At 46.7% G+C, this 27,447-nt stretch overlaps 1 protein-coding gene across 4 annotated transcripts; it reads right to left on the reverse strand.

The window, feature by feature from the left end:
• Positions 1-1,508: 1,508 nt before the first annotated feature.
• On the reverse strand, positions 1,509-19,545 carry ELP6 (elongator acetyltransferase complex subunit 6). Of its 4 annotated transcripts, XR_002644448.3 has the most exons (8): positions 16,949-18,856; positions 15,233-15,311; positions 14,167-14,237; positions 11,174-11,292; positions 9,576-9,777; positions 7,854-8,000; positions 5,829-6,344; positions 1,509-5,747 (listed from the first exon to the last, which is right to left on the reverse strand). XR_002644448.3 is itself a non-coding variant. In XM_022573292.3 (7 exons), exons 1-7 carry the CDS (start codon positions 17,456-17,458, stop codon positions 6,216-6,218), a joined length of 1,257 nt encoding a protein of 418 aa, XP_022429000.3. In that variant the 5' UTR covers positions 17,459-18,856; the 3' UTR covers positions 1,509-6,215. The 4 variants fall into 4 exon arrangements, 3 of the variants coding, with proteins under 3 accessions (XP_022429000.3, XP_089774229.1, XP_089774228.1); XM_022573292.3 differs by having other exon boundaries at positions 1,509-6,344; XM_089918103.1 differs by lacking the exons at positions 1,509-5,747; positions 5,829-6,344 and adding an exon at positions 8,191-8,281 and having other exon boundaries at positions 7,887-8,000; positions 16,949-19,545.
• Positions 19,546-27,447: the final 7,902 nt, after the last annotated feature.

Consider the following 27,447-nt stretch of genomic DNA (forward strand, 5'->3'; position numbering starts at 1 on the left):
ATACAATGGAATATTACTCAGCCATTAAAAGGAACAAAATTGGGTCATTTGTAGAGACGTGGATGGATCTAGAGACTGTCATACAGAGCGAAGTAAATCAGAAAGAGAAAAACAAATATCGTATATTAACGCATATATGTGGAACCTAGAAAAATGGTACAGATGAACCGGTTTGCAGGGCAGAAATAGAGACACAGATGTAGAGGACAAACGTATGGACACCAAGGGGGGAAATGGTGGCGGTGGTGGTGGTGGGATGAATTGGGAGATTGGGATTGACATGTATACACTAATATGTATAAAATTGATAACTAATAACAACCTGCTGTATAAAAAATAAATAAAATTCAAAAAAAATGAGTTTTTATGTGGATGTATGTATTCATTTCTCTTGGGTAAATACTTAGGAAGAGAATGGCTGGATCACATAGTAAATCTACATTTAACATTTTCAAGAAACTGCCAAACTGTTTTCCAAAGTGGCTGCACCACTTAACGTTCCCACCTGCAATGTATGAGGGTTCCAATTTCTCCTTATCCTTGCTAACACTCGTAATTGTCAGGTTTTTATTTGTTTTTTTAAAATACATTTATTTATTTTTGGCTGCGTTGGGTCTTTGTTGCTGTGCGCGGGCTTTCTCTAGTTGGGATGAGGGGGGGGGCTACTCTTCGTTGCGGTGTGCAGGCTTCTCTTGTTGCAGAGCACGGGCTCTAGGCACACGGGCTTCAGTAGTTGTGGCTCGCAGGCTCCAGAGCGCAGGCTCAGTAGTTGTACGCACGGGCTTAGTTGCTCCATGGCATGTGGGATCTTCCTGGACCAGGGATCGAACCCATGTCCCCTGCACTGGCAGACGGATTCTTGACCACTTTGCCACCAGGGAAGTCCCCTGTTTTTTTTTATATACCCATTTTAGTGCTTATGTAGTGGTATCTCATGGTGATTTTTTAAAATATTTATTTATTTATTTATTTTTGGCTGCGTTGGGTCTTCATTGCTTCACGCGGGCTTTCTCTAGTTGTGGCGAGTGGGGGCTGCTCTTTGTTGCAGTGAATGGGCCTCTCATTTCTCACTGTGGTGGCTTCTCTTGTTGTGGAGCACGGGCTCTAGACATGCAGCCTTCAGTAGTTGTGGCACACGGGCTTAGTTGCTGCACAGCATGTGGGATCTTTCTGGACCAGGGCTCGAACCCATGTCCCCTGCACTTGCAGGCGGATTCTTAACCAGTGTGCCACCAAGGAAGTCCTTATGGTGGTTTTAATTTGTATTCCCCTAATGGCTAATGATGTTGAGCATCTTTTTATGTGCATGTTGGCTATTCCTATCCCTGCTTTAGTGAGATGTCTATTCAAACCTTTTATCCATCTTTTAACTGGATTATTTGTCATCTTATTGAATTGTAAGAGTTCTTTATATATTCTGGATACAAGTCTCTTATTGTATATCTGGTTTACAAATACTTTTTCAGAAGAACAAAGAGAATGGATAACTATTTCAGAAATAAACAGTACTAAAACTGATACAACAAAAAAAGTAATGATAAAAATCAATACCAAAGAAAAAATTGTAAATTACCTCCAAAAAGTTACCTGACCTTGACCAATGCAAGACCTAAGTTGGAATAAAAAGCACTAAGAATTACAAAGGATATAAAAGGCAGCAAGTTCCTCAACATGGCTTATGAGGCATATATTGCTCTAATGCTCAAACCTGAGCAGACTAACACAGGTAAACAAAAAATTATAGGTCATCTTCATTCACAAATATAAAAGGTATAATATCACAAGAAATAAATCTCAATAGTAAATATTTTAAAATCTTATCAAGGTTATAGCAAACAGCAGGTTACAGAAAATATAACAAATACCAGTAAGATAAGACCATAAGAGGAATTCAAGGCTTATACAACAGAGACAGAAGTGTTACCATGCTCACCACATTCACAGGAAAAACAGTGCCTTACCTCAATGAGGCTGAGAAAGTCTACAGAATACAACGATTACTGGTTAAACTTTTTAAAAGTGGGACAGGAAATTGATGAGGAACATTTCTTCCTTCTTTACCTTTCCAAGGTTATTTTTTAAACTGACCTGATAATATATATTTTTAAAAATTAAGAATTACTATATAGGGCTTCCCTGGTGGCACAGTGGTTGGGAGTATGCCTGCCGATGCAGGGGACACGTGTTTGTGCCCCGGTCTGGGAGGATCCCACATGCCGCGGAGCGGCTGGGCCCGTGGGCCGTGGCCGCTGAGCCTGCGCGTCCGGAGCCTGTGCTCCGCAGCGGGAGAGGCCACGGCAGTGAGAAGCCCGCGTACTGCAAAAAAAAGTATTACTATATAAAATGCTTTCTATTCCCTTAAAAACAGAAAATTAGACAACAAATACCTTCACACCACTCTTATTTAACAAATTTTGAAATGCTGACTCAAGTTATTTAAGGTAAAATTAAGTGAGGTTGGTATCATTATTTGCAGATATTAACAATACCCACAAAAAGGAAAAAAAGAAAAAATATCTAAAAAATTCAAGAATCTCAAAAAAATTATTAGAAGTAGTTTAGAAAAACTGTATGATAAGTTATAAATTTAAAAAAGTCAACTGCACTGCTCTATCAAAGGCACCAAGGAAAGATCAACAAAATCAGATACTTTTCCAATATCAAAAAGCATTTAATAAGAGGGTACCACCTTAATTTCTTCATTATTTTTTAAATAGAATTATTTATTTAAATAACACAATTTTTAAAATGAGAGAGAAGGAAAAAAAATGAGAGAGAAAAGTCCTGAAGAATATTTTAGAGCTTGATAAGAGGTGGTGAATTTCATCTGGATAAATAAGTGGGCACAATATCCTTTTAATGAAGACTCTTGATACAGACATACACTAACCTTTCAATAACTACTAAAGACAAACTTCAGAGGGTTCATTTTACGAACTTTACACATAAATAAATCAGAACTACATAAAGAGAAAAGAACATTACTTTTTAGTAAATACTGTTGGCTATTTAGTTATCAGCATGCAAACAAATTATAATACTGTAACAAATTCTAAACAAGTCAAAATTTTAGGCATATTTTTAAAATTAAAGTTGAAGAAGAAACAACAAAGAATAGCACCTTCATACCACTGAGGAAGAAATATACATTTCTGAATCCTGAAGAACTAAGATACCATCAGAGACAAAATAGAACATTCCAAGATCCTGTTCAAATAGTACAGCCTCCATAAATTCTTCCCCAACTCTCAGCTCCCTCAATTCAAAAAAAAAAGTGAGGGGAAATAATCACTCTTTCCCTCTTTCCTATGACCATCAACCTATCAGCCCCCCCATTACTTGAAATTGTTTTTGAATTTTATTTTATTTTTTTATACAGCAGGTTCTTATTTGTTATCTATTTTATACATATTGGTGTATATATGTCAATCCCAATCTCTCAATTCATCTCACCACCAGTACCTCCCCGAAATTTTTTTTTTTTTTTTTTGCCACACCATGCGGAATCTTAGTTCCCTGACCAGGGATCGAATCTGCACCCCCTGCAGTGAAAGCACTGAGTCTTAACCACTGGACCTCCAACTTGAATTATTTTTATGGCCCTCATCACCTTCTCCACTGCATCACATTAAGTTCCTATTTTCTATGCCCGTTAGAGTGCAGCAGATGTCTTTATCTTAATAACCCCTTATATAAAATAGGTGTTCTACAAATATTTCTTGGATTAATGAATATATCTGAATATATCTGAATATTTAAAAAATGTTTCTGAAGGTTAGTTTTTAAAAACCAGAATGTAGAAAAATATACACTAACAAATACAATGATAAAATCTTACTTTCCAAAATATTACAAAGAAGAACTTCCCTGGTGGCACAGTTGTTAAGAATCCGCCTGCCAATGCAGGGGACACAGGTTCAAGCCCTGGTCCGGGAAGATCCCACATGCCGCGGAGCAACTAAGCCCGTGCGCCATAACTACTGAGCCGGCGCTCTAGAGCCCGAGAGCCACAACTACTGAGCCCACGTGCCGCAACTACTGAAGCCCACGTGCCTAGAGACCATGCTCCGTAACAAAGAGAAGCCACCACAATGAGAAGCCCACGTACCGCAGCGAAGAGTAGCCCCCGCTCGTCGCAACTAGAGAAAGCCTCCGTGCAGCAACGAAGACCCAACACAGCCAAAAAGTAATTTAAAAAATAAATAAATAAATAAAATAAAACAGAATATTTCAAAGAATAAAAAATAAGGTTGACACCAGATTTTAACTGATAAATAATTAAGGGTGAGGAATGGACTCTATACATATGGGAAAACAGAGAAAATCATATCCTAGTCATTAACTCAATGTTGGTGGAAGAAACTTATAGAGCACTGTTAACTGGCGCCATCATCCTGAAGAACAACTTGATGACATGGGAGGGTCAGTCCATGCTTTCATTCAGAAATTCCACTTCAGGGAGTAGGCTCTAAAAATGTTATCATTCCTCACCCGTTGTAGGCCTCCCCCCTGCTTTATTTAGAGCACTTATCATGGTCTAACTCTATGTCTCTTAATTCTCAATTCTGTTGACTGTCTCTGTCTCCTCTACTAGAACATCAGCTCTTCAAGGGCAGGGACCTATTTTGTCACTGTCATACTCTCAGAAGGTGCTCAGTATTTGTTGAATGAATGAATGTTCTAAAGAAACAAATACTTACCCCCATCCCCAAACAGGTATAGATGTAAAATTCATAAGAGCATAATTTATAATTATAAAAATCAGAACCCGACATGCCCAGAGAATACCTCAGCAAATTAGAATATAATGACACCAAAAAATGCCAAGTAGCCATTAAACATTGAAAATTTAATGAAAACATTTATAAATCAAGTGAAGAAATATAATAGCATATCATGCAAAAAATGTTTCGTGGTGCCTTACCCATTCAGAACTGCAGCTCATGGGAAGCTGTATAAATACCATCGTATTAATAAAAGAATCACTGGATTCTTTCATGACTACTTTCTTTTAAGTTACACTCAATTTTAAAATATTCTATCAAGTCTGCAGTATTTTGAGAAGAAAAGCAGCTACTGTTTCAATGGGAAAACTAACACACTAGTTAGTATGACTTGAGGAGCGGGGTGATAAATTGCTCCCTTTTGCAAAGACTAAAAAATGTTTAAAAAAAGTTAAAATTAAACAATGGATATGAAACTTCCTTAGTCCCTGCAAAGCAGTGTTATTTTCCCATTTTATTTATTTTTAAAATCAGATTCTTTGTGGTATAATGTACATACAATAAAATGTACCCATTCTAAGAGAATACTCAGAGGTGACCTTGACTGAAGGGCTGAGTGTGGCAAGTGGCATCTACAGGATGCTGGGGAAGAGCTCACCGCCTTCAGTCTTCACAGGTGAGGGAGGCACTGGCTCTTCCCCAAGGTCCTAGCCTACCTGGCAGCAATAACATTCCTTCCCCCCCTCACCAAGGCCATGCACACCTGCGCCCTACATGGGGCCTTGTGTGGCCAAGGCCAGGGTGCCGGGCCCGCGATGGCTTGGTCTCCTTAGCATATGGGCCAGGTGCTCAGCTACAACAGAAACAAGGAGAGCCAACTTGTGAACTGGGCAGGAGCCTGCCTCTGGTTTCCATGAGGGTCAGTCAGCAAGCGTGGACTTCAGTCAGGCCTCCGTTACTGGCAGCAGGCTCTACAGCTTTGAGCGTGCTTCCAAACCTCTCGAAGCCTATTTCCTGACTGGACTGAAGAAGAAAATACTTTTTCAGGATGAAGGTGAAAATTAAATGAGACAATCCACAGGAAGCCATGAGGTGGGAACTCACTTTGTGCCAGCCACGAATATCCTGGTTGTCACTTTGGACACCTGCCATCCAGGACTGCCTCCACACCCATCCTGGCTCTGAAAGGCACCACAACCAAAAATGGGCAGTTGGGGCTAAAGCGTGTTTACGAGGAAGGCTCCAGAGGACCCATTTCACCCAGTTCAACATGCAGCATCTCAGCTGAGGCAGGGCTGCAGCTTCTTCATGTGTTTTCTAAACAGGGCCCAGGGGAACAAAGGCAAACCATCACAGCACCATTCCACCACCCCTGGGTCACAGTGGAACTGCCAGTCCACAACAAACGTGTAAAGATCCATTTCTGCTCAGTTGCTTTATCTTTCACAACTAAAAATAGTCCAAGGTAGCTTCAGCTGCCCCTAAATCAGGTCACAGAACAGCAGGAGACATTCCTTTGGCAAAAAAGGACACATTCTTGTCCTGTATCTTGTACTGGTAAGTGAGGCTCCGATCTCGCTGGGCTGTGGGCTCTGATGGTCTCCTCCACAGGATCCTCAGCTAAGTGACAAAGAGAAGAGTGAAAGAGGAAAGGCATCCCCAAATACCTGCTCCATTGTGAACCCTTCCTGCCTCATCGGTGACCTTCAATTGAGGTCATGCACCATGCAGTAATGGGACCGACTTCCAAAACAAAGCTTATTACCAGACACCTAAAAATAAATGTTTCCCCTCCATTACAATAGTAATATTTGCTCACTACAGAAAACATGAGAGACAAAGAAAAGTAAAAGGGAGAAAAAAACCCATCCAGAGAGGAACCATTAAAATATTTTTGTGCATTTCCCTTTGGTCTTTTCTGTGTGCACGGTTTTTTACTTTTTGGCTAGATGAATTTTGAAAATCAACACAACAGAATGTGTACACTCAATTCCGAGGCTCAGGAAGACTGGACATTTGTCTCTAGTGACTAGAAAGCTCTGGGGGGCTGACTGGCTTCAGAGCCATAAGCTGCCGGCAGAAGCTTCTCCTCAGGCTATGCCTGGGCCGCACCACCAGCACAGCATCTCTGGGCCTGTGCTTTGTTTTCGACACCCGACTCTGAACGACTCTGGGCCAAAACGCCCACCCACCCTTAAAGGGTCAAAAGTGGTCAACATGAAGTTAACCTGGAAGAGGTGGTAAAGGCTTTGGGGTGATCCCAAAAGAGAAGTTTCAGAAGGCAGAGAACCACGGCAGCCCCTGAGCATGGGGAGAACCTGACCTGCCTCCCAGGGCAGGACTCAGCTTCCACCTAAGTACTCCAAACATCCCAGGCAGAGGCAGCAGTGGGGGCAGCAACGCCAGCCAGGGGAATGGCCTCCCCAAGTCTCTATTTTATTATATTTTTATTAAAAAAAATTTTTTTTGGCTGCGTTGGGTCTTCATTGTTGCACGCAGGCTTTCTCTAGTTGCAGCAAGCAGGGCTACTCTAGTTGCGGTGCGCGGGCTTCTCATTGTGGTGGCTTCTCTTATTGCGGAGCACAGGCTCTAGGTGCACAGGCTTCAGTAGTTCTGGCACATGGGCTCAGTAGTTGTGGCTCGCGGGCTCTATAGAGCGCAGGCTCAGTAGTTGTGGCACGCGGGCTTAGTTGCTCCGCGGCCTGTGGAATCTTCCCGGACCAGGGCTCAAACCCACGTCCCCTGCATTGGCAGGCAGATTCCTAACCACTGCGCCACCAGGGAAGTCCCAAGTCTCTATTTTAAAAGGAACGGTGTTGGCCTGAATATACAAAGCCTGCTGTGGTCCTGCAGAGGAATTCCGCTGTTTACGGCCTTCCCCTGTAGACAGCCATCTTCTCTTCAGGAGCTCCCCTTTGGCTGCAAATGGACTACCATGGAAAACCTGCCTTGGTGCATGGGGCCAAGCACCACCTGGGGCGGACTCTGACCTGCATTCACACGCTTCTGAGGCTTCCCTTCCACCTGAGGGCACGCCCCAACCAGACCACCCCACAGCCGGACACTATCCCACGGGCAGCCTAGACTCGGGAAGCGAGCAGCTCCCAGTGAGCCCCAGTCCCTGCGCACCTGCCCATGCACGTCCTTGCAGAAGCCGGTGGCCAGGCCTTCAGCCCGCAGTATCAGGTGGCTCTGGTGACCAAGGCCATTCAGCAGGATGTCATTCTCCTCGTCCTCGGCATCTCCACTGTCATGCACAAGGGCCACTACATTTCCCTGCAACAGAGACCATGATGGAGACCGATGGGAAGGGACGCCGGGACCAGGGTGTGCTGGGCTCTCAGAGCCTCCACTGCCCTGCATCCCTCTCACAGATCGGCCTCCCAGCTGTAGCATCCGCTTTGTGGGAAGCACCCGTGCCTGGACTCCAGGACCGTAGCTGCAACCATCTGCTGGAGAGTCTCACCAGCACATCCAGCCGGTACTTCCAGCTCAGTTCATCCACAAGCAAGGAGGAGTGTCCAATCGTTAAAGAGAATAAAGCAGATCTGTGTGCTCTGTTTCGGGGCAATGGAGAGCAAAACATACTGTGTGTTAGTAAAGGAAAAGAAGTGCCAAACCGTGCGAATGGTAGGTTACCAATAATGTGAAGAAAAATACAGGGAAACAAGTGTACATACAAACGTGTTCATGACTGCATAGACTCTCTGGAAGGATATACAACGGAGGAAAAGAGACAGTTACTTTTGGCTAAAATAGCCTTTATACTGTTTATATCTTCTTTTTTTCTTTACTGAACTATTCCCAAGTTCTACTTTTTCAACTAAAAGAAGTATTTTTACAAAAAGAGGTTGGTAGTGGGCCACAGAGCAGGCTGAGCTGCAGCAGCTGACTCTGACCGCTTCACTCTCTCCACAAGCCCCAGTGAACTGTGTCCTCCAAGCCCCATACATTTCCTCCTCCTTCCCTTCTCTCCCCATCACCCTGGCACCTGGCCCTGTGACTGTAGCCAGGACGGCCTCAGAAGGTCCCCTGACCCCAGCTTCCAGGCAGGACCTCACACGCAGGAGGTGAGCAACATGCACTGCTGGATCCACACACCCCTGGCCAACCCATTTACCCCCTCCCCACTGCTCTGCACCCAGCCTGGCCCTGTGGGCCACACGCTGAGCTGCCGTGCTACAAGCTTCCCCTCACTTAACTCTTCAAGTCTGGTTCCTGGGAGATGGGCACCACAGCTGTTCCTATTTTGTTAAAATCTCTAGTATGGCAGAATTTCTATTTTTGCCTCACCACTTGACAATGAAGGTTACACCCTATCCCTGTATTGCACCTCACAATTTTCATATTGGTTTTTTAGGGGTTTTTTTGGCTGCACCTTGCAGCATGCAGGATCTTAGTTCCCCGACCAGGGATCGAACCCGTGCCCCTGCAGTGGAAGCACAGAGTTTTAACCACTGGACCGCCAGGGAGGTCCCTTCACCTCACAATTTTTTTTTTTTCACCTCACAATTTTTAAAGCAGTTTTACACCCATTATCTCAGCCAACCTTCAAAACACACTCAGAGCGATATGACAGCGCGTGGCAGAGCGGGGACAGCCTCAGTACCGCAAATGACCAGCCCCGTTAAAGACAGTGCCGGGCATCCTTTTAGTTTTCAGGGCCTTATTTTTCATCAATGGCAGGTAGTGGAGAGCAAGGTGCATTGACTGAAAGGTTCCTGGGCCTGCCAGGGTAAAGCCAAAGCCCCAAGCAATTAAACAGAAAAGATCACTGCACGCAAGTGAGGCCTGGGCCTGTCGGCCCGTATGGGTCACAGGCAGGAGCACAGGGAGCAGGCCCGTGATTACCTTCCATTCCCGGCACACGGTGGCTCTGCAGTAGTGGATGAAGTCCAGCACCGCCACTGCCCCCACGCCCAGGCTTAGCAGCACACTGAGGTCGTCCACCAGCAGCACCGGGCACCTCCAGGCAGCCTCCCCACTGTCCATCGGCTTCAGGGCCTCCTGTACAAACTCATACAGCGGCTGCAGGTTCCCAGAGTTGGCCTCCCTAGGACACAGGGCAAAAGTTACCAGAGAGTTCACGTGCTCTACAAGTGTTTATGAGACTGCGCAGCACCACAGGAAAGGGTTAGGGGGAGGGAAGGAACTGGATTCCAGTCCTTGGCACCAAGGGGCTCAGGATCTGGCTGGAAAGAAAAGGCAGCATGCACACGTGAGTACACTTACTTCAGTTCAAATATTCCCTGAGGCCTACTAGGTACAAAGCACTGTGCTAAAAACTGGCGGACACAGAAATAAACAGCCCCCGAGGCTCATACAGCCTCTCAATCCAAGAGCATAAGGCATCTGAAAGACTCATTGAGACTGGGCAGGAGAGGCCTTCCCAGGAGGTCACAATTGGGTATGAAAGTTAAGCAACGGTTCAGGTGTCCTGGGGGTTAGGGCAGCAGTCTAAGGGCTACCAGTGTGCTCGTGTGCGTACCAGGTCCGACCTGTTTCTGACACACATGGTCCTGCTACCTCCATCTCCCCAGTGACTACAGCAGTTGTCTCCCAGCAATAGCTCGGGGCCCGGGGCCCAAGCACTAGCCCCACTGCCCCACACTCCAGGGCTGAGCCCCACTGACAGCAGGGACAACAGTGCCCTATAACCTGGGCTCAGGTGTAAACCAGGCCCACGCATTCAGACAAAGACACCCAGGTTCAGAGATGTGAAGGGCTGTGCCCCAGGCCACACACACAGAGTCAGGACATGTGGCCTTCTGACTCCACACTGAGCCCGGCCACTGTGTAAGGCTGAGTCTGAGGGAGGGCAGAGCGGGGAGAGGTCCCGTACAGACTCCCTGGGGTGGAGGAAGCACAGCAGCCAGGTGCGGCATCTGCTACGTCTGTGACTGATGCTCATAAAAGACAAGAAGCAGGAACACCAACCTGCAGGCAACAAACTTTTTCTTAAAGGGCCAACAGTAACTATTTTAGGCTTGTGGGTCATACGGTCCCTGTCTCAACTCTCACCTCTGCTGCTGTAGTGCCAGACAGCCAGGGACAATACGTGAACAAACAAGTGTGGCTATTCCAACAAAACTTTATTTACCAAACCAGGTAGCTGGCCCATGGCCCGTAGTTTGCTGACCCCGTATCAAGCCAAGAACAGAACAGAGGTGTGTGCTAGGGCTCTGAGCCAGGGTTGGAAAAACCAGAAAAGCACACTGCTCTGCCACATGTCCAGCAAATAATGCTTTCTATCGCTTCAGGGACAGCCACACACCCTCTGGTCCATGGTCAGAGCCAAGGACCTTCCGATAATGCTGTGACACCAGGGAGGTATCTGACTCCTGAAGCCAGCTCTGCCCTCCCATACACTGAGGAGAAGGAATCACACAGCAACCCTCGGCTGGGCCTACTGCCAGGTGTGCTCTGGGCTGGGTCGTGGGCTGACTGACCTGAGGAACTGCAGGGGGTGTGGCTCCTCCTGAGGCCGAAAGAAGACGTCCACTGCAGACTTGAGACCCTCGAGGAACACGAGCTGCCCGCATTCCCGCGCTGTGGTCAGGCTGACACCCTACACCCGATGGAGAAGGGAATGAGTTCCTGCACCTTGCGCGGGACCCATCAGAGAGGCTAGACTCCAGCACACGAGAGGGCTCCAGACACGTTCTGAACCCTGCAGACGTGTGCCTGTCCACCCTCCGGAGGAGCCCATGTCTTGCATCCCCTGGGTGTTCCCAACACACAATCCCCGTTCTGCTTTCAGATGTGCATTTACATTTACCTGTCACATTTTTTTAAATATACTTTCTTTTGCTTATATACTTATTTTTATGATTACCCAGTACTGGTTTTTAATTTATAATAGTAATATAAAGTTTCTTTTTTAAGGGCATGTAGTTACAAAATTTTAAAAACAGTAAGTGGGGAGGTGGTGGTGGGATGAATTGGAAGATTGGGATTGACATGTATACACTAATATGTATAAAATAGATAACTTGGGCTTCCCTGGTGGCGCAGTGGTTGGGAGTCCGCCTGCCGATGCAGGGGACACGGGTTTGTGCCCCGATCCAGGAGGATCCCACATGCCGCGGAGCGGCCCGACCCGTGAGCCATGGCCGCTGAGCCTGCGCGTCCGGAGCCTGTGCTCCACAGTGGGAGAGGCCACAACAGTGAGAGGCCCGTGTACTGCTAAAAAATAAAAATAAAAAAAAATAACTAGTAAGAACCTGCTGTATAAAAAAATAAATAAAATTCAAATATTCCAAACAAAAATACAGTAAGTAAATAATAACAGTAAAGACGGTGGCAGGATGACATTCTCTGCCGCAACTACTCAACTCTGCTACCGTAGAGCAAGAGCAGCCATAGACCATTTACGATCAAATGGGGCTGGCTGTGTTCTAATAAAACTTTATCTACAAAAAACAGGGGGTGCAGGCTGTGGTTGGTCAACCCCTGCTCTAGACCAGCACTTCTTAAATATAGGTCTTCATGAAACACGCAATTAAGAATCTCTTGAGATACCTGATTAAAATGCAGACCCGAGCCCCACTCCAGATCTCCAGAACCAGAAGCCTTGGGGGCAGGGCCCAAGAATGTGCATTTCAACAAACACCCAGAGATGGTGACACCATCTAAATGTGCAACCCACCGTTCTGTCTGTGCAGAAACAGGTGACATGGAACTCCTCAGACTCATCATGCCCCTAGACCAGGCCTCAATCACTCATTCATACACCAGAGTTCACTACATGTAACACCATTAGCAACAGTAGCCACCCTGACAGAGAGAAGGATTCCTGATCATCACCTTTGCTCTCACTCATTACCATTCGCCTGATGTAAGAACAATAATACCCCAAGAGGATTGAAGCTCACGCTCTAGTACTTTGCACACCCAGTGCTGTGCGTGTCATTCCTGCCGTGTTGATGATTCCAAGGTAACAGAAAAAGCAGCCAAACTGGATATGAGAATACACAACTTTCTCATCTATAAAAACTGATGTTAGGGCCACAGACATGCCTCACAGACCTGGAATGCAATACATGTTCGTGACATGACAGTGCTACCTGAGCTCATGATCTGACCTCTGACACAGGAACTTCTCACTTCCCTGTAAAGGATGAGAAAGAGCTTACCCTTCTCTCACTCTCTCATTGTTTTCTCCCCATCAGAGAAGAGGCAGTGATGTGGCCCAATAGTATGACGGACACTTCAAAGATCACTGCTGATGGGTGGCCTGGTTCCCTCCCTCTCTGAGGCTGACCTAATCAAAACAAACAGCAAAAACACACTACAAGGGACTTCCCTGGTGGTGCAGTGGTTAAGAATCTGCCTGCCAATGCAGGGGACACAGGTTCGAGCCCTGGTCCGGGAAGATCCCACATGCCGCAGAGCAACTAAGCCCGTGCACCACAACTACTGAGCCTGCGTGCCACAACTACTGAAACCCGCGCACCTAGAGCCCATGCTCTGCAACAAAAAGAAGCCACCGCAATGAGAAGCCCGCGCACTGCAATGAAGAGTAGCACTTGCTCGCCGCAACTAGAGAAAGCCCGCGCACAGCAACAAAAACCCAACGCAGCCAAAAAATAAATTTAATTAAAAAAAAAATCCTAGCAGGACTTTAAAAAAACAAACAAACAAAATAACACACTACAATAACAACCCAGTAAATTCACCAGGTCACAGGTCACAAGTAATGGGCCAAACCAGGCCAGGAGGTTCATCAGCCTCTGGGCCATCTTATTCTTGCTTGGCTGCATCTAATGAGATGAGGGGCAAACCAAGATGAGGTAAGGGGCACATGATAAAAGCGCCTGCCTCTCCCCACATTTGGGTCCTAAGCCCTAGACTTAGGGAGACACAGTGGGAGGCACTCAACTTGGCAGCAGACCAAGCTGTGATCTCTCACTCACTAGGAACAAGATTAAAGCTCACACCGAGAAGGAGAAAACCTTAACTGGTCCAGACTCAACAGAGAAGGGTTTGATTAATTAACAACAGATCTGGGACTTGCCTCGTGGGGTAGTGGATAAAACTCCGTGCTCCCAATGCAGGGGGCCCGGGTTCGATCCCTGGTCAGGGAACTAGATCCCACATGCTTGCCGCAACTAAGAGTCACATGCCACAACTAAGGAGCCCGCCTGCCGAAACTAAGGCCCAGTGCAACCAAATAAATAAATAAATATTTTTTAAAAACACACACCAGATCTGGTTCTACAAACTTTATAAATTAACAAAACACGTAGAGATGCTGCCTTAGCCCTTCAGAGAAGGGGTTCAGGATTCCATGATTTCCTTAGTCCCTCCCTTGCTAAATTCTCCACAACCCAAACAGGGAAGCCCAGCCTCCACAACTCAAACAGGGAAGCCCAGCACACTCACACATGCCTGGCACACACACTCACTCAGGGATCCCATCAGGGAGTTCTAAAATATTTACCAGCTTCTGTCCCACGATATTGTAGTGACTGAAGGACTGGATGAGTGCCACAAAGCAGACTTTACAATTAGCTGGAAAATAAAATAAAATAAACTGATTTTTAATAAAGTCTCTACTTACAATCAGTCTCGTATACGTCATACCTCTGGAAACAAAAGCAATGAGGCAGATCTAGAGAACCGAGGCCTTGCAACCTGACATACCCAATTTGATTCTAAGATGTACTTATTTTCGTATTTAATAATTATACCTTATTTCATTGATTCTGAGATGTACTTCCTCTGTGAGAGGTATTACTAGGAATCTTAATTTGTTCCACTGAAAAAAGTGGTTTTTAAAAAATTATATTTTTCTAATTGCTTGTTGGTGTACAGAAATACAATGGATTTTTTAAACTAGTCTTATACCCAAGAGGAGACAAGGGGAGCACAAAGAAGCTCTAGCTACCTTATGAACATAATTAATTCTAATAATTTATCTGTAGATTCTCTTGGTCTTTATAAGCTGACAATAACATCATCTGGAAAGGAAGATAACTTTCAAAGCTGTAAATTATTACAATTAAGAGTGCCAAAGGTCTACCGTGTTTCCTGGCCTGGCTCAGTGGGGACTCAAGGAGAATCAATAAGTCTTTTTTTCATTTGGCTGTTTTCTTCTTCTAATCAATTTCTGTATGTGAATTGCAGTGGCCATGCTGTTTTCTTCCCTGTGTTCTTTAGGAAGCATCTACTGCCAGGGCAAAGTGTTAATGGGTCAAGTGCCTAGAGACTTCAAAATAGACAAGGACCAAGGAGCAACTAAATGAGAAGGCCACACAAGGACCTCAGGGAGGCAGTGCCTATGCAAGACGTGGAGAAGTGGAAGGCGGGACTGGATACAGGGAGCACATGCCACTCTCTGGCAGAGTAGGAGATGGAACCAGATGATCCAGTAATCAGTTACCTGATAAACAGACATCTGGCTGCCCGAACACCAAAGCCCTCGCTAGTTAATACGATTCCTATTGCTTCCTGAATCAGGCTTTTTTTTTTTTTTGCCTTGGGTTTTCTTTTTCTACAGTCCATACCTTTGAGATAGAAGGAGAGAAAGTGGTGCACAAGGAAACTGCCATCTGTCTTGGCATCACAGAGTAGAGTCAGTTTCCCCTAAAAGTTAAGAAGAACACAAAAAGATGAATTAGACTCCCAGGAAAGAGGTCAGCTGAGTGTCAAAATCTAGTCGGTTGTGTCCACCCCTAAATTTCTACACCTGGAGACTCTGCATGTGTGTGTGTGTGTGTGTGTGTGTGTATTTAACCACAAAAAGAAGAAAATAAGTCAAAATTATGGAAAAACCAATAATTAAAATGATTGGTATTAAGTCACTCATTATGGGCAAGCATATCTCAACCTCATAATTCCCAAGGCAATAAAGAACAGAATCCCTTCTCTTCCTCAACAGTCTTGGAGAGAATTAAATCCTGAACAAAGGAAGCTTTTATCATGGAATCCAACAAAAATTACTGACTGCCAAGATTTTAAGGGGTCTTCTAAAAAGTCATCTGATCCAGCTTCTTCCCTATTTCTAATCCTGCTTCCAATTCTGTCCCCTAAGTAGGGGAGAGTGAAGAAGTAGTTGTTGACAGAGACTTCCAGTATCAAAGTCCTCCTCCCAAAGGCCCTGGAAACTGCTTCAGGCAGAGCTCTGATCGTGGAGAGCCCTGGAAAGACCTCTAACAATGGTCTCTGCAGGGCCTGGCTGCCCTGCTCCAGCCACCCCTAGCTCCTTCTCAGTGGCAGGGAAGGTCGTCTCTGTGCTGTTGTGATTTTTTTCACTTATAAACTATGAAAGATCACACTAGCAGAACTTGAGGGTTAACCCTAGCGCCATCTGTTATTTCCTGGCGCCCACTTCTATCCTCCATTCCCTGTGGCCTTGGGCTTGGACTTTGGAGGTGCTAGTAGTAACTGGCAAGGTAACCAGCGCCATCTGGAGGCTTGGGCAGAGAAGAACTGCTGGGCAATTATGATGCACAAGTATCCACTGAATACTATTTGCCAGGCATTAGGGAGTCATAAAAAGGCTTTACACACTTAGTGTCTTGTCTTTCTGGAAGAGCTTACCATTTCATCAGAAAGACAACAGCTATGAAATAAGTCAGGTATATTCCTAGGGGAGGTAACCCTTGGGCGAAAGCGTGGAAATTTTCGAAATGCCCTAGAGTGTGAGAAGGAGGGAGAAGAAAACAAGTGTAGCGAGCCTGTGGTGTCAAAGGTGGACTCCTACAACCCAACGTTGGCTGAGAGCAGCTTCAAAGAGCACTATTCGAGAACACGAGGAGGAAGAGGAGCAGCAGCATTCACTGCGACCTGCCGAGCGCTCCCGAGCCAGAGGGAGGCTCAGGGTGGTTAAGAAGCTGGTCCCACGTGATGGGTGGAGAGTCGAACTCTCCTCTCCTCTCCTCTCAGGCAGCCTCTTTTGGGGCGCCGGAACTCCCACCACACTGAACACGCAAAGGGATCGTCCGGTACACGTCTGTGAACTTAAGCCAATCCAAACGTCGGACATGCTTCCTATGGACTTTCAAGGGCACGCACGACCTTTGAGAAGGCGCCAGATGCCCACCTCCCACAAGCCCAAATGTCCAGGCCAGCCCCGGGCGGGGCCTCTTTGGACTACAACTCCCAGGCGCCCCGGGGTCCCCGGACGTCGCGTTATTTCTCACGGGTCCGCGTGCGCTTCCCGTACGGTCTTCCGCCACGCTCCCAGGACGCGCCCCCTTCCCGACCGTGCAATCTCTTACCTGCTCCGTCTGGTCAGGGGTGGTGTTGAGAAGGTTATTGAGTTCCGGGAACATTCCGAGCAACGGGAACGAGCACCCTAGACGGGAAGATGGGGCTGCCGCGGAGACAGCGGAAGCTGAAGAGCAAAACCCATGCCACAAGACCGCGCGGAAGGAGCGCGCACGCGCAACGCCGCTTCTAGGCGCCGGCCGCAGCCAATCAGGCGGGCGCCTTGACCCGGGCCGCACCCGGCGCACGCGCGGGGATGCGCATCCGGCCGGGGGACCGGGGCGCTGGGAGGTGGGCCTCCTTACTTGCGGGTCCTCAGCAGGGGCTTCCCCCCACCGAGGCCCCAGGAGACCGGTCTCTTCCTCCTTACCTTGACCGCTCTCTCTCCCCGGCCCGGGGCCTCCGGACAGTACGGCCTGTCGAGCTCCTGCGGCGTGCCAAACACTGCTAGAAGCTCGAGCTGTATCGGCGACCCAGACTGGCGAAGATGCCCTCCCTCGCGCAGAGCAGAAAACAAACATAATGAACACGGAATGATATATTGAAACGTTTTGTGGAAAAATGAAAAAGCAGGATAAGGGAGTAACGATGGAGTGGGGGTAGGTTTCGGAATTAAAGAGGTTGTCAACGTAGGGTCACTGACTAAGTGTGGTTGAAACACGCTCTGCAAGCTCTTCCTCGGGGCTTTTGCACTAACTGTTTACCCTTCCTCTGCTGCTCTTTTCCTAGATACTCAACCGTTCAAAAAATCCCCCACTTCTTTCAGATCTTTGCTCAGATGTCACTGTATCACCGAGGTGTTTCGTAAGCATCCTATTTAAATCGCAACAGCCCCTTCCCCAGCACCTCTTATCCTTTCCCCCGCTTTTATTTTTTTTCCATACCATTTATATCTAGTATACCATGTATAGTTTTCTTTTAGCCCAATCAACCTCACATCCCCAGGGATAAACGTGTAATTCGAAGAAGTCAAGTTTATTTGATCATTACAGTGAGGGAGATAGCAAACAAGTGGAGCCCACGGGCCTATCAACAAGCACAGGAGAAAGTTGTATGAGGATCTGGGTTCAGGGGAAATTTAAATGAAGCAGTGCTTTGATGGGTTCACATCAGAGCACAGCTGTCTAAAGAAAAAGTCAAAATGTGGCCTGTACTGCAAAGTAGCCCAGGGTTTCCATGGAAATGAGAAGAATAAGATAGATGTGGGCCTTCCCTGGTGGCGCAGTGGTTGAGACCAATGCAGGGGACAGGGTTCGAGCCCTGGTCCAGGAAGGTCCCACATGCCTCGGAGCAACTAAGACGGTGCACCACAACTACTGAGCCTGCGCTCTAGGGCCTGCGAACCAAAACTACTGAAGCCTGTGTGCCTAGAGCCCATGCTCCGCAACAAGAGAAACCACTGCAATGAGAAGCCCGTGCATGGCAATGAAGACCCAATGCAGCCAAAAATAAAATATAAATAAATAAATTTATTTTAAAAAAAATAGATAGATGTGGAATGTAGTCACTTATCTGAAGCTCTGCATCTAGGCTGGAAATGGAGGCTCCTGTCTCTATGTGTCAAAATCACTTAGATCCTCCAGCCAAGAGTGGATGTTTCACGATTACTGCTATGTGAGAAAGAGGAAAGCAGGCAGGGGCATCCAGGGGCTGCCCTGACACTCAAAGCTAGGTCTCCATGTTTTCCTGTCAAGTGTGAACAGTTTCACAAAACAACATCAGCCTCATTGTGATGGATAAAGACAAAACTACACAACTCCATCATAATGTTGACCACAGAACATGAACATTTTCTAAGACAAAACCGAAATATCCCCTTTCCCAGAAAATGAGTGCCGCTTCATACCAATAATATAGCCACACGTGAGTTAGGCCACCCTATATATACTAAGACATATTAACATGGCGAACCATAGAATTTAATCCTATTGCTCAGCCATAAAAAGAATGAAATAATGCCATTGGTAGGAACATAGACAAACAGAGAGATGACCATACAAAGTAAAATCAGAAAAAGAAAAATATCATATGATATCACTTATAGGTAGAAGTGAAAAATTGATGCAAATGAACTAATTTATAAAACAGAAGCAGAATCACACAAGGAGAAAAACTTAGGGTTACCAAACGGAAAAAGCGCAGTGAGAGGATTAAATAAGAAGGTTAGGATTAACATACACACTAATACATACAAAACAGATAGGCAAAGATGACCTACTGTACACCAGAGGGAGCTCTACTCAACACTCAGTAATAACCTACATAAAAAGAATCCGAAAAATAACAGATACATGAATATATACAACTGAATCACATTGCCATAGACCTACAACAACATGACATAATTGTAAATCAACTATATGTCAACAGAAAATAAAAATTATTTTTAAAAAAGAGAAAGAAATTCCTATTCTATTCCAATCAGAGCTCGGTGACTGGGGCTGGTGTCACATCCCTAAAGCTTGAACAGACTTGGGTCACAAGGCTGGACTGTCCTGGGGCTGAGGGAGCTGGGAAGGATGTGGTAGCAAAGCAGCCCCCGTTGGACTTGTAGTGACAGGTCCCCTCTGGATGGACCACAGTCTCTGGATTCTGGTGGGCCCTCCTACACCTCAACCAAGCCTAGTGCACCCAAAGAATGATGGACCTCTGGGCTGGAAGAACTTTGAAATGTCACCCGGTCTGCACGTCTCCTGGTGGTGGGGTTCCTACGCGCAGCCTCTTTCTTTAGAGGCGCCCCACCTATATACGACAGCACCCTCAGCATAGTGGTTTGACAGAGGTTGGGATTTGTCTGGGGAGGGGGTGGGAGGGTAAGGGGGAATGAGAAAAGGAACACAAGTTCTTGGGTGTTTCTTCTGGCACATTCCACTCTAATTCACAACCCAGGAACAGGACTAGCCCTAAGGCCCCCGTACCTTAGTAACCAGAGTTGGGCAGGAGGAAATGCTGCTGCCTTGTGGCGGTTTCCCATAACAACTTTAACCCCGCTGCTTATGGGCACTTAATATTCACAAAGCCTGCAGGGCTGTAAATGACACCTGCCCCCAAGAAAGATCCTCGGGGAGGTAATCAAAAGAATTCAAGACAGGGCGGACCTTCAAGCAGTCAATTTCAACAGGGAAACTGTACTCACACCATTTAAAACAAAACCACACGGGGGCTTCCCTGGTGGTGCAGTGGTTGAGAGTCCGCCTGCCGGTGCAGGGGCCACGGGTTCGTGCCCTGGTCCGGTAGAATCCCACATGCCGCAGATGCGGCTGGGCCCGTGAGCCATGGCCGCTGAGCCTGCGTGTCCGGAGCCTGTGCTCCGCAACGGGAGAGGCCACAACAGTGAGAGGCCTGCGTATCACACACACACACACACACACAAAACATTACACCAAGTGGGAGATAGCCGACATACTCAAAATGTCCAAGTCAAGCGCTGAAAATCATTTGCACCAGCTTGGTTATGTTCATCACTTTGATGTTTTGGTTCCACATAAGTCAAGTGAAAAAAAAAACACCTTCTTGACCATATTTCCACACGTAATTCTCTGCTTTAAAAACGTTCCATTTTTAAAACAAATTGTGATGGGTGATGAAAAGTGGATACTGTACAATCGTGTGGAATGGAAGAGATCGTGGGGCAAGCAAAATGAACCACCACCAACTACACCAAAGGTCGGTCTTTATCCAAAGAAGGTGATGCTGTGTATGTGGTGGGATGGAAGGGAGTCCTCTATTATGAGCTCCTTCCAGAAAACCAAACGATTAATTCCAACAAGTATTGCTCCCAGTTAGACCAACTGAAAGCAGCACTCGATGAACAGCATCCGGAATTAGTCAACAGAAAACGCATAATCTTCCATCAGGATAGTGCAAGACCGCATGTTTCTCTGATGACCAGGCAAAAACTGTTACAGCTTGGCAGGGAAGTTCTGATTCATCTGCCGTATTCACCAGACATTGCACCTTTGGGTTTCCATTTATTTCTGTCTTTACAAAATTCTCTTAATAGAAAAAATTTCAATTCCCTGGAAGACTGTAAAAGGCACCTGGAACAGTCCTTTGCTTAAAAAGATAAAAAGTTTTGGGAAGATGAATTATGAAGTTGCCTGAAAAATGGCAGAAGGTAGTAGAACAAAACGTTGTTCAATAAAGTCCTTGGTGAAAATGAAAAATGTCTTTTATTTTTACTTAAAAACGGAAGTAACTTTTTGGCCAACCCAATAGTTTTGATGAAGTCCAATTTATTTACTGTTTTGTTTGTTTGCTTGTGCTTTTGGTGTCATTTCTAAGAATCCATTGCCAAATCCAAGGTCATGAAGATTTACCCTTATGTTGTCTTCTAAGAATTCTGTAGTTTTAGCTCTTACAGTTAAGTCATTGATCCATTTTGAGTTAATTTTTGTATATGATGTGAGGTAAGAGTCCCTGTCACCTGGGATTCTGATAGGGATTATATTGAATCTGTAGGTGAATGTGAAGAGTACTTCCATCTTAACAATGTTAAGTTTTTCAATTCATGAACATTGGATATTTTTACATTTATTTAGATCTTCTTTCATTTCCTTCAACAATGTGTTGCAGATTTCAGAGTATAAGGTTTGCACTTTTGTTTAATTTATTCCTATGTATTTTATTCTTTTTTATGCAATTGCAAATAGAAACTTTTTCTTAATTTTATTTTTCAGGTTGTTCATTGCAAGTGTATAAAAATACAGTTTATTGTGTATATTCATCTTGTATTCTGAAACCTTGCTGAACTTATCTGCTCGAGTAGTTTTTTAGTAGATTCCTTAGGATTGTCTACATATAAGATCTTGTCATCTGCAAAGAGAGATAATTTTACTTCTTTCTTTCCAATCTGCATGCCTCATATTTATTTTATTGCCAAATTGCCCTAAGTAGATCTTCCAATTCAATGCGGAATAGGAGTGGCGAGGGCAGACATCCTTGTTTTGTTCCTGCTTTTAGTGGAAAAGCATCCAATCTTTCACCACTGAGTTTGATGCCAATTGTGGGTTTATCATTGATGCCCTTGTTTGGATTGAGGAAGTTCCCTTCTATTCCTAGTTTGTGCAGTCCTCTTATTCTTTTTGATGCTTCTTTCCCCAGCCCTGGTAGTTTCCTCACATGCTGAATACTGAAGGATGACCCTCTGCAGATCTCTAGGTTCTCTCTCTGTGAAACTCTCTCCTCTCTGGTACTCTTCTGATGTCTATGAACTCTGGCAGCCTTGGTCTCTCCAGACCCTCAGCTCCATCTTTTCAGCTCCGGGATAATTACACCTCAGTTCCTCCTCCCTGTGTGGAAACTCAAGGCAGTGGGCTTGGACAATCAGAGGGTTCATCTTGTTATTTTCCCTTTTCCCATGGATCACTGTCCTTTGTTACTTGATGTCCAATGTCTTTAAAGTTGTTGTTTCATATATTTGTATATTTCATCTTTTTTTGGGGGGGGTCGTTGTTTTAAGCAAGAAGGTAAATCTAGTCTTTTTTACTCTAACTTGGATGGGAATGGAAGTCTATGGATTATCTTTTGATGACCCAAAATTTAGCAGAATTGTCTTTTATTGTATGAGCTCTTTAAGAAAGTGTTCCTTACCCCAAAGGTCATAAGGATATAGAAGATTTTCTCTAAAAGTTGTGAAGTTTTTCTTTTCACATTTAAGCCTTTAATCCATCTTTAATTGATTTTTGTGTTTGTGTGAAGTAAGGGACACAGATCACCTATTTTTTTTCATTTCATTTCATTTAGTTTTGGCTGTGCAGCTTGCAGGGATCTTAGTTCCCCAATCAGGGATCGAACCAGGAACACTGGCAGTGGAAGCTCAGAGTCCTAACCACTGGACCGCCAGGAAATTCCCCAGATCACTTTTAGAAGTGGCATGTTTCGTTTAAACTTGCTGTAATTTGATCCATATTGTATTGAATCTTTAGATCGAGTTTGAGGAGAATCGGTATCATTTTAATGTAAAATATTAGCTCTTCATGTATTTATCCATTTTCCTATCAATAGTGACGGGTTAGTTACAGCTTTTTCTATTACAATGAAGACCCTTGTGAACATACTCAACCATGTCTCTTGGTACACATGTGCAAGTTTACCTAGGGTATGTTGGGGATGTAAAGTGAATTTACCATAAAGCTAATAAGCTCATTTTTCATTCATAATGTTGTATTCTTTTTCTTTCTTTTTTTTTTTTTAGGGGTTTGCAAATTGGTGATATTCTTTTTTTTTTTTTTAATATTTATTTATTTATTTTTGGCTGTGTCAGGTCCTAGTTGCGGCACGTGGGATCTTTCGTTGCAGCATATGGGCTTCTCTCTAGTTGTGGCACGTGGGCTCGCGGACTCAGTAGCTGTGATGCACGGGCTTAGCTGCCCCGTGGCACGTGGGATCTTAGTTCCCTGACCAGGGCTCGAACCCGTGTCACCTGCATTGGAAGGTGGATTCTTAACAACTGGACCACCAGGGAAGTCCCTGTATTCCTTTTCTTAAAGGGAATTACTTTCCCCCATTGAATAAGCCTCAGGTCCTCAAATACCTGGATTTGCCCTTAGTCATAGTGTATGCACCTGTTGCACAGACCAATGCAAATACAGAAAATTCCAAGACAGAACGATCTGATGCAGGAAATTGGGTCAAAGGGTGTTGGAAGGAACTGGAAGAACAAAAGGAAGAAGGGGGTTTTACATGGCAGTTAAGAAGCTGGTACGGCCCCTGGGCTGCAGCGCCCTCCTCTGTATGGAAAGGGCTGGAAGCCTGAAAACTACATCCTCCAGACTGTTTTGCCAACTGGAAGAAGCCGTTTTTTCCTGCTGCTGGTGACTCTTATGACAGCAGCAGCGGCAGGTGACTGTGGGCTGCGGCGGTGGTAGAGAGTTGCAGCAGCAGCCGGAGTGCAGGCCCCTGGGTTCCAACATCAGCAATGCTTCCAGTGGCTCCATGGCTCGCGCCACTCCCTCTTTGTCCAGCCTTCTCACACCCTCACTCCACCAGATCTCCAGATCCGTTTTGACCTACGGGTCTTCAACGTGTCCATTTTCTTTCCATTAGCTGGGCCTTCCCAGCGGCATTCCCTTCCCTCCCCATCAGGGACTGTGCCCTGGACTTCAGAGCTCTCTGTCAATCACCCTCAGTGTCTTCATCTTGCTCTCCTCTCTACAGCACCTGCTGTACAGCTCTTCGACCTGGGTGCATCCTCCAGCCGCACCTCCCTGCTTCTGGATGCTGCTGACCATTGCTGCTGGAGAACACCACATGGCCCTGCCCCAGCCCTGCTCCAGCCACTGCTGCATCTACATCATAGCTTCCCCTTGCCATCCTGTCTCTAAGCTGATGAACTGTTTCCTCCAAGTGCCTGACACCTCCACCGTCTGTGACAAAACAGTTTTTATACCCCCAAGTTGTAGGTGAACCTGCAAAACCCACAGACTGCAGGCAAAAGTAGAGAAGCAAAGCTGAAAGCAGGCTTGGGTAATCCCAAGCATTTCCACCAGAGGGCAGCAGACACCGGCTAAAGCTGCCGGGCTAACAAACCCCGAGCGTTCATTGCACAGTTGATTCGCAGGCCTTTGACCAGGGCCCGTATCACTGGCGTCCTTACCTCCCCAATCCGGAAGCCCAGCTGTGGACTTTTCATGGGCTCTCCTGTTCCTCAGTAGTGACCCCTCACCCTCCCCCTCCCCCGCCATGGCTCACTCCCGCTCAAAGGCCGGAGTCCTTACCTGGCCTCCCAGGGCTGGCCCGCTCCTGCTCTGGACTCCTTGCTCGCTGCTCACGTGCTCCAGGCCCACCGGCCTCCCTGCTGCTTCTCAAGGCCTCAGACGCAACCACACTCAAGAGCCTCGCGCTTTTGTTCCCTCTGCCTGTAAGACTCTTCCTCCACGGGTCTGCGGGGCTCCTTCCCCGAACTCCTTCAAGGCTTTGCTCCCTGAGGCCTTCCCTGAGCACGTCCCATGTAGTAGACATGGAGTCACACCACCCAGACCCCCTTTCCAGAAGGATCTGCAGGCAGGAGCCATGGCCATACAACCTACAGCTGCCAGTTCTGCCAGAGTCCACCTCGGCTTCACAGAACGCCCTTGTCTGCTGACCAAGGGAAGCGCGGGGCCTGAGGCCTGAGGCCTGGTGGTTTCCACCCTGGCGTTGGGGAGCCGCGCTCTTGCAGAGGATACTTGCTCCAGAACGCCCTAGCGGGGTCTTGTTGGACTTGTGTCACTGTTCAGGTTCTCCCTCTGCCCAGTCCTGTTTCCTCCCCCTTCCTTTCACGGGCATTGACCCCGAAATCCACCTGAGTATGTGCTTCACTTAGTGTGACCCCTAGCACTCCCCACCTCCCACCCTGCATTATTTTTCTCTGTAGAACTTATCGTCTAACTCACAATTCAGTTTGCTACCCAGTGCCTCTCCTCACTAGAATGTAAGCTGGGTGAGGGCAGGGATTCTGTCTCTTTATTAACGAAGCACCTAAAAGAGGGCCTGTGACACAGTAGGTGCTAAATAAATCTGATGAATGAATGAATGAAGGGGACATGGACCTGTGGTTGTTCTGGTGAAGTAGGAGGACGTGTGCTTTTGAGAAGGTTGCAGAAGATGAGAGAGGAGAGTTCTTAGCCTGGCTTCCCCAAAAGGCTGAGCTGAGATGACGTCACTTACTGGGAAGGGAACCCCAGAGCAGAGAGGGAGACAGAAGTTGGAGAGGCCTGGGCGGAGGTGTGTTGTCGAGCTGGGGTCTGGGAAGAGCATGCAGAGAGCCCCCCAGAACGGTGCCCCTGCAGGACAGGTGACTGGAACACTTACTTTTCTTTCAGCTTCCTCCCTGCTGATCGAGGGTCTGCCCGGGAGTTTGGGTTGCCAGTGCCTTCAGTGGTCTGCTGAGCCTGCCCCTCTTGTCGGAGGAGCTTCAGGGCACATGAGACTGTGCATGGGGTGAGAGGGAGAGCACACAGGGGGAGTCAGAGCTGATGTCGGCGGAGAGTCCGTGAGGGGCTGCAACCACGGAGGGAGGAAGGCGGGGCGTTGGTGCCATGCTGACGAGGAGGTGGGAGCTTAGACAGGGCACGGAAGCCACAGCACCGGCTGCATTAGGAGGGGTGGGGCAGGAGGCCAGGAGGGGCTGAACCGGGCCTAGCTGTGTGGTGGGGAGGGGAGAAATCTTAAAAACCGGTGCAGGGGACTTCCCTGGTGGCGCAGTGGTTGGGAATCTGCCTGCCAGTGCAGGGGACATGGGTTCAAGCCCTGGGCCGGGAAGATCCCATATGCCGCAGAGCAACTAAGCCCGTGCTCCACAACTACTGAGCCTGCACTCTAGAGCCATGAGCCGCAGCTACTGAGCCCATGCATCTAGAGCCCGTGCTCCGCAATAAGAGAAGCCACTGCAAGGAGAAGCCCGCGCCCCACAATGAAGAGTAGCCCCCGCTCACCACAACTGGAGAAAGCTTGCGTGCAGCAACAAAGACCCAATGCAGCCAAAAATAAATAAACAAATTAATTAAAACAAAACAAAACAAAACCTGTGCAGGCTGGAGAAGTGAGAAGACCCTGGGGCAGGGGGTGAAGGGCTAAGAGGGGGAGGGAGGCACCACTGGCAACACAAGAGGAGGAGGAGGGGGTCAGGATGAGTTTAAACCAGAGGTGTTCGGGGCCCCAGTTCCTGTGCTCTTTCAGCCAGACCATCTTCATATGCCCATCAACTTTTTTTCCTTCTCAAAGTCTAGTTGCTCTCAGATGAGATGCTTGAGGGGGACACCTGGCCACATGCGCTCACCAGTCTTGGGCCCTGCGTTCTACCTGCTGCTGCTCCATTGTCTTACCCAGTGCACTGTGTGCCAAGATGGGCGAGAAGACCAAAAAAATGGGTGAAAACGGGGACGGGGGGATTGTCTTATGCGTTCTGTTCTGCATACCCTCAAAGTCTTTTTACAGGAAAGAACTACAGAGATGCAGAAAATATAAATGTTACTTCATTGCCTATGACAGTCACCTGGTGATTTGACATCTTGCAATATCCAAACCAAAATCCTGGTACTCTTAATTGTCCATCGGTTTTCCACCTCTGGCATAACAATGTGAGAAGCCCTGCATTCCCACTCCCCAGTCAAACTGGTGACGATTATAAAAAGAAACCCAGCCATTTAAAGTCCCTGGAAATTGTTCTAAGGGCAATCAGCAAATGAAGAAACATTTATTCAAAACATCTACTGGGTAAGAAAAATGAAAGCTATGGCATTTGAACCAGTCCCATTCCCACCCCCTCCCGTCCTAGTTCAGCAAGACGGAAACTCCACTCCAGACTGTGCAGCCAAGAACACTAGGGCTTCCTCTCCCCCCAGCTCCCAGTTGGAGAACCATCTTCACCCAAGGGACAGGATGCCAGCATTTTTCATCGTGTTACCTGTTGCTGAGGCTAAGTTCTGGGTGAGTGCGACTCAGTTGGTGGCTCCCTTAGCCCACCCAGGTTCCACTGGGGAGACGCAGGCTCTAGCTTGGGTGCAGTGCCACTGAGAATACCAGGGTC

This window comes from Delphinapterus leucas, chromosome 10 (genome assembly GCF_059928025.1).
Source record: "Delphinapterus leucas isolate spDelLeu-1000000601 "Yukka" chromosome 10, BTC_Dleu_Yukka2, whole genome shotgun sequence".
Lineage (NCBI taxonomy): Eukaryota > Metazoa > Chordata > Mammalia > Artiodactyla > Monodontidae > Delphinapterus > Delphinapterus leucas.